Source organism: Bombus flavifrons, chromosome 15 (genome assembly GCF_040668555.2).
Source record: "Bombus flavifrons isolate JBK064 chromosome 15, iyBomFlav1_principal, whole genome shotgun sequence".
Lineage (NCBI taxonomy): Eukaryota > Metazoa > Arthropoda > Insecta > Hymenoptera > Apidae > Bombus > Bombus flavifrons.
The window spans coordinates 8,657,720-8,677,153 of NC_138456.1; the positions used below are offsets into that span (position 1 = coordinate 8,657,720).

General features: G+C 35.0%; 1 protein-coding gene across 2 annotated transcripts in view; it reads right to left on the reverse strand.

The window, feature by feature from the left end:
• The window catches only part of sli (slit guidance ligand), a 217,713-nt gene that overhangs the window by 8,482 nt on the left and 189,797 nt on the right, over nucleotides 1–19,434 (reverse strand). The window contains exons 12-26 of one of the 2 annotated variants that reach the window (XM_069128244.1): nucleotides 18,748–18,905; nucleotides 13,267–13,417; nucleotides 12,588–12,734; nucleotides 10,707–10,778; nucleotides 10,555–10,626; nucleotides 9,201–9,364; nucleotides 8,391–8,592; nucleotides 8,228–8,299; nucleotides 7,440–7,511; nucleotides 5,715–5,786; nucleotides 5,468–5,631; nucleotides 4,024–4,243; nucleotides 2,018–2,327; nucleotides 1,446–1,659; nucleotides 140–601 (exon numbers count right to left, since the gene is read on the reverse strand). In XM_069128244.1, the coding sequence (XP_068984345.1) occupies nucleotides 140–601; nucleotides 1,446–1,659; nucleotides 2,018–2,327; nucleotides 4,024–4,243; nucleotides 5,468–5,631; nucleotides 5,715–5,786; nucleotides 7,440–7,511; nucleotides 8,228–8,299; nucleotides 8,391–8,592; nucleotides 9,201–9,364; nucleotides 10,555–10,626; nucleotides 10,707–10,778; nucleotides 12,588–12,734; nucleotides 13,267–13,417; nucleotides 18,748–18,905 (2,552 nt within the window). Of the gene's footprint in view, nucleotides 1–139; nucleotides 602–1,445; nucleotides 1,660–2,017; nucleotides 2,328–4,023; nucleotides 4,244–5,467; nucleotides 5,632–5,714; nucleotides 5,787–7,439; nucleotides 7,512–8,227; nucleotides 8,300–8,390; nucleotides 8,593–9,200; nucleotides 9,365–10,554; nucleotides 10,627–10,706; nucleotides 10,779–12,587; nucleotides 12,735–13,266; nucleotides 13,418–18,741; nucleotides 18,906–19,434 lie in introns of both variants that reach the window. The other variant, XM_069128243.1, reaches the window with a different exon arrangement.

The following is a 19,434-nucleotide window of genomic DNA, read 5'->3' on the forward strand; positions in this document are numbered from 1 at the left end:
AAATATCCTAATAAAAAGAAAATATATATATAAATATCGTAAACAAAAAATTCTGTACAACGTGTCAAGCAAAATCATTCTAAAAACACATTCATATATTTCACTCGATCACCTAATCAGTTTTCAACTCGAGGCTTACCTTGGAAGCTGGTGATGTTCCTCAGATGAAACTCTGTAAACGCGATGTTGGCGACTTCCGGAGCGACGCCGCCGACATACATAGGCGTGATGAGTTTCAGGTACTCCTTCGGACCCTCGTTAATAATGCTTCTAGCAGGGCCACGGTCGACCCTCATCGTGAAGTTCTTCTTGATCGCAAGAAGCTCAGCCACGTGAGGTTTACCATCGGCGATCATTTCGTAGCTGTACATCGTCGAGGTTGGGTAGTTACCCACGTCGTATGAGACTCTGACACGGCCATTAAACAATTCGACGGCGATGTGATCACCGTTTTGGCCGTCGTAGAGGAGAACCCCGTTTTCCTGCGTGGTCGTGAAGACGATGGTCACGTTCGCTTCGGGCCTCATGCGTAGCGGCTCCAGCTCGACCAGCGAGCTGTTGTCCACGAAGCTCAAACTCGTCAGGTACTCGCATCGTTTTCCTGCAATTAGGATTTTACATAAGATAACTTTTAATCCAATTGTTTGGCGAATCGATTATTTTTCATATTGCATAATGCGTCAATTTTATGTAATGTGTGGTATATAACAGATGGCTTTTAATATCGCAATCCACTGTTTCAAACAATAGTGGACATTTGTATGGTATAATTGTATCAGTATTGTCTCAATATCGCAGTCTGCTGTTTGAAAAACTTTTATTTAAACATATGAGACTTTTTTATTAGTTTAAATAGTACTTCTGTGTAAAAGGCCGATGATATTTTTGTATACTATTACCGAATCTTTTTTATGAACAATATTTTAATATTGCATTCCATTATTTATATTTCAATGCTACTATTATTATATTATATTCTACTATTTGGAGAATTTTTATTATATTATTTAGTCATACGGTTTTTCATAAAAATCGATGGTATTTCGCGTGGAACTCTTTCTTCGCATATTATTTTAATATTTCACTCCGCTTTTTGAAAAATATTTACCTAATCATACAGTTTTCGGTGAGTATCGATGGTGTTTTTATAACGACGCGTTAATGGATTTTTCCCGTAAATGCTATATTTAATATTGCCCTCTATTGTTCGAAAACTTTTATTTAGCCATATCATTTTCTATTTCAATACATCGATCATTTAGTTAAATTTAATATATTTCTATTTCGAATTTTATGTTTAGTTTATTTCATGACTATTATAATATGATTGCATTCTGGCGGAAGTTTAGGGGATGAAGGAATTTATCTTCACATTTGACGGTAGAACGTAAAATGGAAATATAGTGGTTTTTATTTAGTCTAAAATTATGAAAGAAGTCGCTTACCGGTGTAGCCGGGGTGGCACTGGCAAAGATAGTCCGCGGCGGAAGCGGGAGCAGGTTGGAAGCATGCACCGTGCTGACAGTCATGGTGCGCACATGGACTAGTTTGTGGATAGAGCATGGCTGTCGAGGGTGCTGCCTCGCAATATCTGCCTGTATATTCCGCCGCGCACTTACATTCGTAATTGTTTATGCCGTCGATGCAAGTAGCACCGTTCTGAAAAATACAAAAATATTTGTCGCATAAAACACATTTTATTACGGTTCGTGTAGTTCAAAATAAGAAATTTCTACATTTTTCGTCCCAAGTGCAATTTGTAATTTAAAAATCATAATGCAAGTTCATTTTTTCGAGTTTAGTTAACACTAAATTAAGTTAAATTTTTCATTTATTCTCGCGTTAATAATTCTAATATTAATAATGATTTCTTCAAAAATAGAAAAAATAGGAACCATCATCTAGATTTCAAAGATTAGAATTAAGAAGAAGTGTTTCAGTCATAGAGAAAGTCACGTATGAGTGGAAAATGGTGCAAGAGTCGGATGAGAAAGAAAAAAGAATAAAAAATAGGTACCTGGCACATATGATCAACGCAGTCATCCAAGTTGGTGGAACAATTGAGGCCGGTGAACCCGATTGGGCATTCGCAGCTATAGTGGGTCCCGTGGTCGACGCAGCGACCTCCGTTCTCGCAGGGGTCGTGCCCTTTTGTGCAAAAGGGTATCTTCTCCTCGCAATACTCGCCCATGAATCCTGGGGTGCAGTCGCATCTGTAGGCCTGTACGAGGTCGACGCAGGTTGCGTTATTCGCGCACTTGTTGTTCTCGCAGTCGTCGACGTTGTTCTCGCATCGAAGTCCCTTGTACCCGGGGGCGCAGTCGCAACTGTCACACACCGACTGATCGTCAATCGAGACATTGACCATGACCTTCGATCGCGGTATATCCGCCAATCGACCTTGGTACACGTAACTAATTTATCGACGAATAATTTTCTTAACATTTGATCGATCTTTTGGAGTTCGGTTAATTTACAATTTTTTAATTTTGGAGGATTTTTTGTTTATTACCGAACTAAAAATATAGCGTATCAATAAAATTAAATAAATTTAGTAAAATTTTACGAGCCTAATCCATCTAGTATACTTAATATTCAGACTTGTATCAGCAATTTGTCCTAATATATTGACCTAATAAAAATTACGATTGGCACAATTGCTTCGATGGTAAATCTCGGTGATTAATAATTTGTGATAGTAATTTTTCCTTGAGATATTTCACCATGATATTTTTCAGCAAAAACAAGTTTCGAGCTCGATGATCGCTTTCGAAGAAAGAACCACTGAATCATAATCACTTCGTCGATAGATTGTTACGTGTACCTTCTACTCTTCGGGGCTCACGTGCAGAGGTCCCGTTTTATTTATTCATACAACAGTGTACGCGTTTTGTACGTGCAATTTACTGCTACTGAAACTACATTTCATACTCTACTTATACGTTAAACAACGCTTTTACAATGCAAATACACTTGCCTGTGTATTTTTTTCAGAAAATACATCACCGGAGCAATATTAAGTCTTCCATCGCATGTTCATAAATTAAAAAAAAAGAAAAAAAAATGTAGAAAAGGAAAAAGGAAATATTGAATCCGACAGATGGATTCATAAATCATTGACTTAAACTACTAGACAGTGAAATATACTTTTGCCAAATTATAGGCTTCTATTTAACGATACCAATTTCAACTTTTGACATGATCAATACAATACTCTACACAGTAGATGCTCAAAGCTACTGTTTTGCTAAATACATCGGTACGTTTCGTGCACGTCTACTCAATTTTTGACCAACACTACTGCCTTCCGTATCAGTAGAAGATTCAAAAGAAATCGGCAGAGCTACAGCAAATGCACACGTTCGATCTCGTGATTTTGCGTTTGCAATAGAATTCTAGTCCAACTGGACTTCATTTTTTCAAATGAAGATATCTTCGAGATCTTTAATTTGTCTATAATTATTAAAATTTTTTAAATACATACTTGAGATATTATATAAACTAATTTTTTAAATGATACGATACTATTTAGAATTCTGATATGAATAAGAAATAGTTATAAATATAATAAAGGATCTGTTTAATACTGCAATCTCAATGACAGAACATTGACAGGTATTACGTACGAAAAATATCAACAATTCTTTTTAGAGATTAATTGTATTCCAATATTAGTAAACATTATTTCAGATAGTAAAATAAAAAGTACATTTCAATTTTTTAAAATAAATATACCTTTTGATACGTGCTGATGAGTACATAGAGCACTGAATTATTTTTCTACGTGAAATAAATGCAACTTTCGTCGAAAATATATTCATTTCAATACATTCCATCCTATCATATATTAGTGAATCGACAAAAGATCATTTTAAAAAATGGGAAATGGAAATCGTCATTGTTGGATTACAATTCCTTGCAGACGTTATTTCTACGGGCACCACTGAACGAGCAAATAGAAATCAGACCCGAACGAGCTTGCCAAGAAATTCTCTACATTAGGTTAGTCAAGACGTTTGATACCTGAATCTTCCTTCTTCCAATACTTTACAAGTTCCGGCGTTCCGGCAAGGATTTCCATAGCACGCGTCAATTTTATGTTCACACCGGTCCCCATGATATCCTGGCGCGCATTTGCAACGGAACTTCCGGTCCGGGAGCGCCTCGCAAAATCCTCCGTTCTGGCATGGCGAGGTGTAGCACAGGTCGCACTTGGCCAGGACTTCGGCTGGTTGTTGGTTGGCTGCGCGGAAGAAAGGTCTACGATTAATGAGCAATTTTAGTACCCCATTGTGACAACGGGCCAAAAAACCATGAACTAAACAGACTGCGTCACGGGTCAGTGAGAAATCAAAAACATCTGCACGTGCGGAACATTTTGTCGATCGTTGAGCGATAGTGGCCAGCTGATCAGAATAGTTTGGAAACTGAGGAGCTGAAATTGATAAACGGGGAGCACAAGTGTCAGAAACGAAGATTTTTAATAGAAAGAAAAAGAACGCATTCTTGTTTTACATTATTTATAACTCGAATACTATGCACATACTGTGCTTATTATCTTTACATATTTTGGGGAAGAGTGAATGGTAGAAAGTGCATTGAAATGATAAATTTATTTATTTATAGATCATACTTTCCTCTTTTTTAACAACGATCTAATTCATGTTTATGATCACTAGTTTTATTTCCCCAAAGAAAGTAAAAAGCTTTGTCCAGAAAGTTAAAACAGATAGTTCCAAATAGAATAAATAGTTCTAACGTTCCTAACTTTTTCCACCATATTATATTCTGTATAGTATTTACATTATTCTTTCCATTAAAAAAACGTTTCTCATACTGTTGCTATTTACGCCGTTTACCGTTTCAATTTCTCAATTTTTAGAGTAAGGTTTTAAGAACGTTGAATGAAATCGTTTTGATATTTAGAATTTTTTCGTAAAAAATACATAATTAGGTAATGCTATTTTATTATTGTATTAATAATAAATAAAATGTATTCTTATATACCGTTTTAGATACTTAGTAGTAACAGTATACTATTAATATTTGTTGGATTCGAGGATCAATACTCCATAATATTGGGTTGGAAACTAAATCACTTAGTTGCCAACCCAATACATCCTCTTACACTGCTTTGCATTCTTTCGTGTAGTTTGTTTGTCGCGGCTCGATGATATTTCAATAATTTTTTAAATACTCATAATCAACGAACGGAGCATCAATCACAATTTCTGTAATCTTCATTTTTATCTTATTTCGACCTGTATCGATTTTATCCAACTGTTGAACTTTCAATATCGTTTATCGGACACACCGTGTACAAAGTAACAACGTTTAGAATTCACATTCAAAAGACATTCCTGCGAAGTCAGCGTAAAATCCGTCAAATTCAATTACTGGATAAACCTGATCACCAACAGCTGGCCGCTTTCGCCACGATCGCGATAACTGTCGAGGAAATACATACTTTTGCATTGGAATGCGGTCGCAGGTGTCGTAAGCAACAGCTTGTCCCTCATCGCTGGTGGCTCCATGCATCTCGCGATACCGGCCTCCACGTAATCCTTCTTCACCCATTCGGCCAACCATCGCATGCTGCAGTCGCAGTAGAGCGGGTTGGACCCCAGAGCGCTATAAACACACCAGTTGGTGAATTATCGACACTAGAGAAACCAGTGCGTTAGCTTGGGCAACGCAAGAGAGAGGGTACTCACAGGTGTGTTATAGATTGAAGATCCTCGAACGCGCCCTCAGGGATCACCGATATGTCGTTACCGTGTAGAGACCTAGTGTAAATCGGGGTTTTAAACGATCATTATTGAAGTAGTCTACGTTATGGTGTTCTAGTCTATGTTCCATGCATACTAAGCTGATTTTACGAGTAGATTCGCGAACAATTAATAAAGTGGCGTTAACTTCCTATCGGAACGGTTATCTTATCGTTAGACTGCAGATGTTCATGCAAATTCATATTGTTAGAAAGATGAATGAGAAAATGGAATTTAGCTAGAGAATTTGTTTACTTTCTTAAGTATTATAACAAGTGTTATTTTGTGTAGACGCATAAAAATCCGTAGTCTGCTTATTATGCTATGGTTCGCATTATAGTTAATGCAATAAATAATAAATAATAAATAATAAATAATAAATAATAAATAATAAATAATAAATAATAAATAATAATAAATAATAGATGCAATAAAGGGGTATTGTATTTGAAGACCGTAAGGAAATTTGCTACAGATGATGCAAAATATTTGATTAATCAGAACGTGGTATTATAGGAAAATTAATTTTGTATTCGTGTATCATCATGGTAGAACGTAATATTACACTGTAACAATAGGACACTGTGACAATGACGCAGTACAAAGGATACTAATGTAATCTTGATATAGGATTAAGATTTTTATAGATGATACAGGATTAGAATTTGCTTCATATTCGTTACTAATATGATATCCATGATATTCATGCGAAAGCTCTAATATAAATTTTGGAAGAAGATTTCAAAATATCCAATAAATAAATTCATCCCACAAATAATATAATTTTTCTGAAAGCTGGATTTAAAGTAATGAAAGCTTTAAGAAAGAGGAGAAACAGAAAAGTTAGAAAGATAACAATTGTAAAAGATGGAGCAAAATTCATCATACGCATCTTCATTTAATGTTTATATCGATAAGACTACGTTTTTCATCAAATAAATTAATATTATTGATACTTCAAAATTCTTCAAGTATGTAATATTAATAACTATTATTAACGAGCAAAATCGATATTACTACACAGCATCGCCATAGAGTTTCTATCGGTACTCGAGTAATTATTTACTAATATAATATGATACATTCCCTTACGACCGCTTAAAGCGAATCAATTTCGTAATATCGATCTCGATAAATTGTTTTGTTTATGACTTTATGTACATGCAAATGATTTAACGAATTAATTATAATAATTACGGTGATAAAGAACAATTGTTCCCCAAATTGCCCGCATCAAGAAATTAATACCGCAATCAGCGGAATAAACAATAAATCATTGAACGATTGTGATCGACAAAATGGCACGCTTTCGCCCATTAATTTAATACAGATCGCTCCCCCCATATCGTTGCTTTTATTTATTCCATTACCGAAACTTAATGTATGTACCATTATCAATTGTTTTTCCCCAACTACAGGCGAATTCACACATTCAAAAAGAACCGAAAGCATACTGAAAGCTCCGGTGTTTCGTCCAGAAAATGGTACTTCCGCGAGAAAAATGGTCCCTCGCCACTGTATTCACGATTTTCGCTCTCTTTTACCGCGTCATTTCGTGTAATTCTTTCCTCGTGATTTATGAAACGCGATTCGAAATATTCAATGCGTGTGAAAGGAAGGTATAAATCTATGCATTGTTCGTGAATAAAAATTATACAATTCGAAACTCACATTATCCGCAACGATTTCAAGCCGGCCAGGGCATTCCGTTGGACACACTGCAGCTTATTGTAGCTGATAATTCTGAAAATGTATTGGCCATATGTTATTTTTTCTGATATTACTTAGTGATGAATCATTGAATATTTTTTGTAATATAATTTGATAATAGATCATTGATTCTTTTCTATAGCATCGTTTGATAATTAAGTAGATACATAAGAAGAAGGATCTGTCATATTTTTCTCTTGTATAATTTTTATCTATTTTTCTCTTGTTTTATAATTAGAATAAAAAGGGTCTGCAGTGAAGAGATAGCCTCGTATACTTATAATGTAAGCAAACCAAAATAAAATAAAACTAATTAAATATGAAATCCTTCTTCAAATGTGTTAGAGATTGATATAATATTTTTAATAATAAAATGGTTAGAAATAAAAGGGCTGTGGAAATGACGTCAAAGAATTTTCTCATCCTCCAAGATCATAATTTACATTTTAAAATATTAAAGAAGAAATATTGACGAAACAAAATATTGAAGTTGAACTTAACTATCCAATATCAAGTTTCAGTAACGTGTTACGGATAAGAAAAGTATAAATAAAAATCTCAGAATTTTTGCTTCTATATTTTCTTTCATAAAAGAAGTAACAAAACTTCTTTGGTTAAAAAATCTTACAGATAAATTATTCAATTAAAATATTCCCTACATCAAAATATAAAATTGTGAATAAAAAGCTGAAAGAATATTTTATTTGCAAAAGTGGCATTTCGCAGAGAAAATCAAGGTGTCGACTTACAGGTGGGACAGTTTGGTGAGGTTCCTGAAGGTATCGTTGGACAGCATTCCAATCTGATTGTTGCTTAGGTCTCTGAAAAGCAAAGAAAGAAAATGAGATTTCAGTATCTTCTTCTCTTTTCAATCTCGGCAACGTTACAACATCACACGTGTATTTTATTTACAGTCTAGTGAGAATCCTCAGGTGGTTCAGTCTCTCGGGCTGGATCGTCTTGATGTCGTTCACGTCCAAATACAGCTCGGTGGTTTCCGGCGGAATCCCACGTGGAATCTCTGTAAGCTGAGACCTCGAACATCTCACCACTGACCCGGCGCAATTACATTGGGGTGGACAGTAATCGTCACCTAGGCAACCCACGCTGTCGTCTGCGGTTCGTAAAATAGACAGACGATGTATCGTTAATTTCGAGATCAACTGCAGCAATCAAAGATGTAGATATCGTATCGAAGAGATAGATATTGGGTTAAGTAAAAAATTCCTTCGTCTTTCACCAGCCTATGGATCTCAAAAAATGTTATAAATGTTATTTGAAAAATGTAAAAATACGCCTGAATTTTTTCATGGAAGATACGTAGTTATATGAAAAAGACACGAAATAAGTTACTCCTTGGTTAGACACATTTTATCACATTTATTTAAGAAAATGTGAACAAACTTGTGACTCACTTAATAATTTCGAGGAAGATCGTATTAATAGCGGAACGAGGTAATTAATAACGGTTGCTTTTTTAAAACATCTTTCATGCTATTTAAGGGTCTTTTAGGTACTTTGATATAAGTACTTTTCCAGCCACTGTTTGTATTAATTTCAATCAAACATTTCTTCAGAGTATCGTAATTTTACTGCAATAGTACTGATCGTACATATCATTTGGAAGATTATTATTAGAAGTTAGTGTTGTCCGAGGAAGATGTTAAAATACTTCCCGATATTAATATAAAAAGTTAAAAAAATGCAAAGGAGGAATCTTACTGTTGCATTTGAACTCGTGATGGGGTATATCTTTGATGATTGCGCTCTTCAATCGTGGAGGGTCGTGACAGTGTCCCACAACGCCAGACATGTCGCGTTTTCTCAGCCATCCGGCGAACCACGCGAGATGACAATTACACGACAAAGGATTGCTTTGCATGTTGCTGAAAATACGAGGCAATTTATTAGACTGCTATTAATTATGCGGACGGAAGCACGAAATACATTTCACCGGCCGGAGAACCGGCGAAGTCAACAGTAAAACATATTGAAAACGTGTACAGATACACGTAATAATTAATAAATCCATATCGTTGTCTCATTAATATCGATAAAGCGTAATTCGTATAATCATAATACTAATCTGATTAAATATTTACGTTATAATATAGCAGGTGCGTCTCGTTTCGGGAAAAGTTGAAACATTACTGGATCGTTATTATTGATTCTCGTGTTTTACTTCGAAACGATCTACGCATGTTGTTATAATTACATAATTAATAACGAATTAATTTCGTTACCACTCGATGATACATAATAGCTGTCGTTATGAAGTTCTCGATAACATTCTACTGGTTCATTTTCATTAACTTCTGTACATCGCGATTGATAATTATCGCCAATTAACACGGAAAACTCATCCAATATTCTTCAGAATAATTAAAAGCAAGTAGAAGAAAGAACGGAATTTCGTTAATATATCACGTTTACGAGTTATCAACATATTACGCGTATTATACGAAGTATTTCGAAATATCAGTAACATTTTAATTGGCGCGATTATATTGGTTAAATCTTTCACGATTCTAAAAGCATATGTAGAAGTTATAAGATATTTTAATTAATATATATTCCTCAGAGATTGCAAAAGTATTGACACAGCCAATTACTCGCAACGTTAATAAATAGACTACGGAGCTTTATGCATTAGCTTTAATACATACCTGCATACTATATGCTTAAAGCGACTATTCGTATCTTTCTATCGATACTTCATACTTGTATTTTTTTTAAGCTTCCAGTAAACATCGTTTAACTTCTACATACATTTTTAGATTGGTTTCAAATTTTACCAGTATAAGCATGCCAATCGCGTCTCGTAGTAGCGTAGTAGTGAAATTTCAAAACGTTTCACGCGACATACGGATAAAAAATTTTTTCGAGTATTTGAATACTTTAGCGAGCCGCTGAACAAATTTCGTCAGAAAAATAATCTATTCAACGAAACTGCGGTATTTCTGAAAGGAAAAATAAAATTCAATAACTCTTTTCGCATCTGTTGGGAATCGATTTTACGTTTAAAAAGGCGTAGGGTGGGAAAACTAGTAAAAAGCCGGGTTCGAAGTATACTTACATGGTGCGTATGTGCGTCAATCCGTCGAACGAGCCGTGCATAACGCAGGTTATAGCGTTTCCGTGCAGGTTCCTGTGAAAATGATGTTCGACGGGTTTATACAGTTGCCGGGTGATACCGTTTTATGAAGAGACATAAAAGTTTCTACTCACAGCGTCTTAAGATTCGTCAGGCCGGTGAACATCTTGTTGTGAACTTCCCTCAGCCTGTTCTCCGATAAGAGTCTGCGAAACGAGGGCTCGTTATTACACGTGAATAAGGCGTATGGTTGCTAAATATTAAAGAGGAATAGGGTCGCTCCGCTCTATAGGGATTCCCTTTACGCGTCGATGGCAATCGATGCTCGCACGCATCGTTGCACCATTGAGACCATGTAAAATTCGAACAGAAATTATTATCGTATCGCGTAAAATCTCTGCTACTGTATTTTCCGTAAATTAAGTTGGAAAAAAAAAAATATTAAGAATTCAATTATCAATATGGTAGGCTTTTGCGTTTTTATCACCATTTTCTATTTAGAAACTATCTTTATACAGGGTGGTTGGTAACTGGTAGTACAAGCGGAAAGGGGGTGATTCTACGCGAAAAAAGAAGTCGAAAATATAGAATAAACATTTTTCGTTTGAGGCTTTGTTTTCGAGAAAATCGACTTTGAATTTTCGCTCGGTACGCGTGCGGTACGTTATAACGCATCTCACTGTAGATCGTTGTCTCGATGGAAAAATTAAAAAAAAAAAAAAATTTTTTTATTCTATATTTTCGACTTCTTTTTTCGCGTAGAATCACCCCCTTTCCGCTTATACCACCAGTTACCAACCACCCTGTATGGTATATATACCTAACTTATACACGAAATATATCTGTGGTTTGCAATCTGATCAAAAATTTCCCCTTGAAAATTATTTTTGGTATATTCTTCTATATCTAGAGGTTATTTTGGTCCTTAATGGCATAAAATAAGAAGAAGAATGGGGCGTAGAACTTATGAATAATTCATAGTATCTATCCTTTTAAGATCTAGAAATATTTGTACAAATCTATTCATATATTCATAAAGTATGTCGAATTCATATTCAAACAAAAATATTTATCGTTCGATTGATTTTTCTTTAGGGAACATGCGTCACTTCGATTCGTGCTTTGCATTCGTCCAGACTAAAATACACACGAGTTACAGCCACCCTCTGCTCCTCCTGCTATCTAATTAATCGACCCATTGTCCCGTTAATTGCCTTTGAAAATTAAATCCTATTCTGCTTCGTTAAAGCTCGTTTCAAAGTCCCGATCGAGTTAGGCACAAATAACGCAAGTAATCTCGACGGTCTGGATACAGCCCCGTTATTCGAAACTTTCTCATCCAAGAAACGTTTCAGCAGAGAAAAAAGAACAAACAACAATTTTCTGACAAATCGAATTATGCTGCCGAACAAAAAATGTAAACAACCTATCTTTATCTTCAATTCGTCCCGGCTAATTATTAATTATTACGTTTTACACGAGACTAATAAGTATCTTAATAAAACCTATCTTTATCTTCAATTCGTCCGGCTAATTATTAATTATTACGTTTTACACGAGACTAATAAGTATCTTAATAAAATAAGACTAACAATCAAAATGACGAAAACTGAAATATAAATTAGAAAACTGTCTCATTTTACGATGCTCTAAGGCCAAGATAATTTATTTAATGAACAATTTCCAATTCGATAAAGTATCTTAATTATATAGAAAATTAACGAATGATCTTCCTTCGAACTACTTAAGACAACGGAATATTTTTTTTGAAGATGGAAATAAATGTCCACCCTCTGGAGCTTCATCCCTTAATTATATTAAAACTCATCGAACAATTTCTCTTCAAATTATTAAAAATCACCGAACACCTTTTCCTTAAAAATGAGAAAAATTTCATCGCTGAGAAACTTCACTCTTCAATTATATTAATAACCGTTGAACCATTAAAAATCATCAAATATTCTCCCCTCCCCCCTCTCCCCAAAAAAGAAGGAAAAAGGAATGCAGTAACTTACAAGTCGGTGAGTTTGTGAGCGCCTGAAAACGCAGAGGCCTCGATGCGCGAGATTTTATTCTTCCTGAGGTCCAGATGCTGCAGCTCCGGCAGTTTTTCGAACACGCCATCCGCTTTGATCTTATCCAGCTCATTGTTGGCCAACAGTCTGGGCGCAAGGACAAAGAAAGCCGAGGAACGAGAAAGTTAGAGTTTATCGCCAGCGTCTGATACGGCGAGCAATTAATCGCGCTACAGGGCGTCGATCCATTAAACGAGTTCGAATAATTTATTTCGAATAATAGCTTGACGATTCATTGTTCTGCTCTCTACCCCGCCACGCCGTCTGTACAACGGACCAGCTTTTAATTAGATAATTATCTTGTCGGCCGTTTGAATTAATTTTCTCGCCCGAAGGAGAACGAGGGGCCTGGATCAACATTCGTCACGATCGACTGACTGGATCGATCTTTTCTCTTTGTACCGATATTACGAATCATTGTTATGAATGAATTGGTTTCTTTCGGTGATAGATGGTGATAGTTTGGATCAAAGCGAGCTAGTTAATATTAAAATATTTAATTTTCATTTTATTCTATTGAAAGCGAAAAAGAAAGAAAAGATCTCAGCCAACTAACTTACAATTTAAATCGATAAAGTCGTTTTGATCGAATAATCTGAAATCATTAGACTGTACTCACAAGGTGGACGTGTAGATCGGTAGTTCTTTTGGTATCGATGTTAGTTTCTTGTTCGAGCAATCGATGGTCGCTCCGTTGCAAATGCACGGTTCTGGGCATTCTCCAGGCAGGATACACTCGCCCGCTCTCTTCGTCAAGAGCTCTTCGTCGCCTAAATACAAACAGTCGGATACAAAATCTACTCCAAGCAATCTCGTCTAATCTGCTTTTCCTTCTCAGGACCACAGAGCGTCGCTCTTAAATGAGTCAGTGATTAAAGCGTTTGAAAGCTTGAAAACGTAACGTTGTATTAAAAATTGATAGTTTTAGATCTTGAAACGATGTTACACGACTTTTATGATAGTGGCTCTTGCTTAGCTGAAACTCATTGACTAATACGATAACTTTTCCTTTGCGAGAGAATTGAATTTATGAAATCAATATTTATATTATATTATGGTCGTACCGTTTATGGCAGGACAAACTTTCACATCAGTGCTTTTTAATTTTAATAAATTAAACAATGCAATAGTTCTCAATCCAAATTGATTGGTCAACGTAATGATATATTAAAAAATTCGGTAATTATTATTGCAGAGAATCCTAGTATGAATTAATAGTTCATGAAACGAAGTTTTTATATCGGTGATCATTAATTTAAGTCGATTGAATAATACAATATAATAAGTTATAGAATTGGTAATTACTGTTCAAACCTGTAACTTCAGTTTATGGAGAGCTGCGAGGATTATCACTGCTAACATCGATGAACGAAAGAGATATAATATGATGTCACATGCTGTCAGCTTTTACTCACGAAATGACACAGTACTGGCACGTTAATGGCCCCTCGGCTTTTATAAAGTAGAAATTGCGGTACCATTATGGGGGCTCTCAACTTCAATTTATATAAAAATGTAATATCGTATTAGGAGATCGTCTAATTCATGAATATCACGTCGACAAATTACGACTTTCGATAGCTGAGAAATGAAAGAAAACACGTAAAGAAGATATTTATGAGTTACACTCACGTATGAAAATATATTCTCAATATGGAACTATGATAGTACTCGTGCGTGTTTAATTATACAATAGATTCTTGGCAAAAGTTTGTCTTATTTTCTTGTCACAGTAATATTCTGATACTCGTTCTGCGATTTAGCAATTCTTAGAAACAATTTGAACTGCGAGATTTATTTTCTATAATTAATGCCACAAGGAATTAACACCGATATTTTTATACTGCTCCAAAGATGTGTCACGAAAAGGAGAGAAAACTAGTTTTGATAAAAGACAACTTGTAATATATCATAGAGAAATGGGGCAAAAGTTATCGTGAAATTGCACCACTATTATTATAAATCGTAGCAGATATTATTGGAAGATATAAAAGAGAGAAACCTCTTCTTTCTTCTAAATCTAATGCACAATTAAATGTTATTGTTAGGAAAAATTTGTTTACATATTTTCAAGAATAAGTAGAACAAGCAACACGATATTTAAACAATTCTCTCTTATGGGGGGTGTTAGTCCTGCATTCGAATATTTAATATGAGTACATAATTATATACATACATTGTGTAAGTTTCGTATCAGATCATCGATCGTGGAAGCGTTAAGACCCGATTCGATCTTACTCGATTATGACAGCAGTGAGATGGAGGAAGAAAGGAAACCCGCGGAGAAAGTGACCACGCGACACCGCGTGTAGCTGCACGTTATTAAACGCGGGACGCAAATTACCGATATAATTACGCGCGTGTATCGCAGCGGACAATTTGTAATGCGGCGTATAATGCGATGATAAATCACCAGCGCGCGCGTGCACGTACTCATACATAAACATATTCACCTCGGAGCACCATGACATTCAACACTCAATTAACGTGCGAGAGAGCAAGCGCGGCGTCGCGTCGATGCTTAATTTAATGATATCGCCGCTACTACTGTTCATTATCAAAATTTATCGCCGACCAAGTTAACATGGTAACCTGGTGCGAACAGATCAGCCGGTCGTCGATCTTTGACTTGGATTAATCGATGTATTTTTGATCGTTGGAATTTAATTTTTAAATGGCTGGGTCTGATTATGAGTCCAAGAAATTTGATAGCATACGTCGAAGCCCTGAAGATTTTTATACACTGTCATGACGGCACAGACGGCACGGTGGTCATTGGTGAGCGAAGCGCTTGAACTTCTTATAATTGTAAAAATAGAATGAAAATTGACATTTAGGGCATTTTGAATATAACCGATGAAAAGAAGATACTTTGAAATAAAAAGTGCCCCATTGATCAATTAAACTTTTTTTTTAGAACGTCAGTAAAAAAAAATGAGAACAGATCTTGCATCTAACGGTGCACTGTGTTTGCATTCATATCTTTAAGGGGTAATCTACGAATATTATTATAAACACACCTTAGAAAATAATCGTAAAGGCTGCTTTATAATCATATAATTGAAGTTAGAAGTGTGAACATACCTTACTATTATATATAGAATGAGCAAATACTGTTTACTAATATCTTCTACACGTTTCAACAATATATTCTGGTCGGTTTGCTTACGACGAAATAACGAATGCGAATGGTTTGTTGAAATAAACGAGGCCTTGTTATAATATGTCGTTATCAACTATTACCAAGGCGTCACGGTGGTCACCCATGATCACCAATAAGATAAACGGTCCATTGGGGAAGAATGTTGTCTTACATCATCAATTTATCATTATTTTGCCATTATATGCTTTGAATAATAAAAATACTTTCTTGGCATCCTGAGCGAAACATGTGATTTCGGCGTGGCAGTCAAAGTGTTAAATAATAGAATGATAATGGAATTGATTGCATAATCGAAGAGGAGTGTAATTCTAGTGATACACGATTTATTTCTTAATTATTAGAAGCTACTGTTACATCGATATTAAACGTCTCTTAATTTCCATCAACTCAGATTGAGAATTGTAGAAGTAATTACTCCAAGGAAAACTCTACACCTTTTTCTTTTGTATATCCGTGACTTAGAGATCGCTGTTACGAAGAGAATAGAATTTAGTGAAAAAAATTGAAAATTAGGAAAGGCCCATATTATTGTGCCCTTGAATATAAATTTTGTTTTCAGTTACAAGGTCTAGAAACCAAAGAGCTATAAGTACTATGATAGATTTCTATTGCTGTTTCTTGTAGCCTTCAGCTAGAGCTGCACACCAAGGTTAACTTTTTGGTAATGTCTTTTATTATAAATATGTGAACGTGTCTATGTAACATTGAAAGCATGAGGATCTGGATCAGCATATACTATATCTGTACTTATATCTGTACTTATACCTATACTTATTTCAACATGTTTTTCTATTACAAATTCATCCACTCGTTCCTCTATCAGTCAACCTCAACAAGGATCTTTCTTTTGTCGAATACATTCGTCGATTATTAGCATTCCATTTATTCAAATAATATCTCAAATAAATTTCCTTAAAATCTATAAATTCTTCACGCAGAAAAGCTCCAACTTCTTTTAAATTCCTAAAATACTAAAAGAGCAAGAGAATGGCATTGTCTTCTAAATTTTCTGGAAATAGCTTGTAAACCGGCTCAAGTGTTTTACGTACATTTTTCAAAAGTTACAAAAGTTTCTAAGTTTCACGCCACTGTCCTGTAAGTTCTCGTTTACTGGGAACGCGGCATAACGATAATGTGCGAGTATAGCCACCCACATACGTGCCAGCGATGTGTTTATTTTCCGGTGTCATTTACTCCACTCACGAAAGAGACACGGGTGGGGAGAAATGCGATTATATTCCGCTCGGCTAAGTGCAATTAGGTGAAATATACAAGCATGAAAAGGAAAAGCACAATGTCGCTTTTGTTATTCTTGAACACGCACGCCTCAAGATGTTCTACGCGTATAGTACAATGGTACGCCTTCCCGAGTATCTCTTCTTTGCCACTTATTTTCTGTCTGTCGTTTTGTAATTCGCGAATATTATTCGATTCTCTGTCGATTGAAATTCGCGAAAGCTTAGAGAATTTGTTTCACGCATTTAATTCACGTAATGACTCAGTTTTGGACCTATTTTGTTGGATTATGATGCCTTTAACTTAGATTGGCAAGAATAAGCATAAAAATGAAATTTACGATCAGAAGAGTTGAAATTGCATATTGTATATTTTAATCGAATCAATTCCTCGACTGATTGCTTTTATTTTACTTATTTATTTATTTATTTTTCTCTGTGTAATACTTTTTTTAAAAGATCAGAAACTTTATTTTAATATTGTTTTTGGAAATATTTTCAGTTTCTAACTTAACGGGTGGAAATGTGTTTTCTGACGTTACTAAAAAGTTCTCTTTTATGCAAATTTAGTGGAGGAGGTCGCAGGATATTTGATTGCTATAAAAGAAGATCGAAACATTGATAAAAAGTTTCGTTAATTTATTACTGCATATGGATTATGTTTTGAGTGGTTCAAGATGAAACGCGCTATCAGAAATATGCTTTACAAAGGTTTGCAAGAATTTACGATGGTTGCATGAGTTAACAAATTGATTAAAAGGTGACAGTGCAATTTATTCTGCTTTGTCACTCTATTGTAGTTGCAATCTCGAGAGTAATACTCACAGAAGCTAATCGATATAATTAATTATTTCTACGCTTGTAGAATTTTGATCGTTAACAAGGTCGTTATACAATGGCCTTCTAATTTTAACATTTAATAGGTTGCGTTAATTAACTTGCGTTATCTACGAGGGACGTAATAAAGAAAATTATATTAATATGAAATAGTTAGAGAAAGGAATAATTTGGTACATTCAAAGAGACAAGCGTTTTCAACATAAATGATAAACTCACATAACTAAACGAAAATTATGCGTCTCCTATGAATCATCGTGGTTTCAACTGAATTAATTGCAACTAATTCTATTAATACTTTTGAAATGTCGAAGGTGGTAACAGAATACATATTTAATTTCAATATCAAATGTGTGTTAATCAAAATTGTGTTAATATGGAATTGATTGATTATTGGTCACTGATAGTGTTGACATAGAATTGATTGATTATTTGATTACTGATAGTGCTGATGTAGAATTGATTGAGAATATAGTGAATTCTATAATTGCACTTTTATGAAAGATGGAAGATGTAATCATTTAGTCTTTGCACTAATATCACGATTGATTTAAATAATTTTACTGAAAATGATCCCGATGATAACTAGTCGTTCATAGCAGAAGCGTTTCTTCGATAAAATGTCAATTAACGACAACTAATGTATCGGGATATTCAGCTGAATTATTTAAGGCAGAATAGGAAGAACTTGATGAAACTTTAAATCACTGAATCATTTCTTAAGCTACACCAAATACTATGAGCAACGATTTCTGTCATCCAAAAGATGGAAAATATCCTCGTGTATTACCAACTGGTATCCGTGAGTTCCGGTGATGCGTTTAGAAGAGAAATATCAGAGAAATCGGGTCGTGCTTACCCTTACATTTGAACTTGTCGTCCCGCATCGAATCGATCTTCCGCTTCTGCGCCCTCTTCGGCGACTCGCACTTGGCTCCCGACGTCTCGATGGGGTGCGCGTGAAGATACGCGTTCAGCCATCGTAGATTGCAGTCGCAGATGAACGGGTTTCTTGCCAAATGCCTGCGGAAAAGCGAGAGGAATCTTTTGGAAATCATTTTCTACTTTGATCAATTTCTTTTTATTCAACCCTTTCCAACAGGTTTGGGATTTCATTTAGGATCATTACTTCATTTTACCATTTTATAATTTTATTATTATTCTATACGCCTGATGAGATTAATTTACGCCATTTGGAATTATTTAAAGAGATATTTTACTTGAACAATTTTATCACCTTTTCACATTTTTCTGAGATCAAAGGCATAACTATATGGAAAGAAATATTTTTCCTTATTTTAGAGAAAGAATTTAAATGGTAAAAGATCTAGCACAGAGTCCAGTGTTATCGATTCATAAAATTTACCAACTTCGTTACTTTTAAAGGCACGACAATAGAATCTGAAATACGTACGAAGGAATAAGAAATCTATTTATCTATTTTATGCAAAAGAAGATCTTATTATAAATATTCAGAGATTATTCTTGCATTCAATCATCATATTATCGCATCTCAACTTATTTTTTACAATAACTCAAGTATCATTCGACA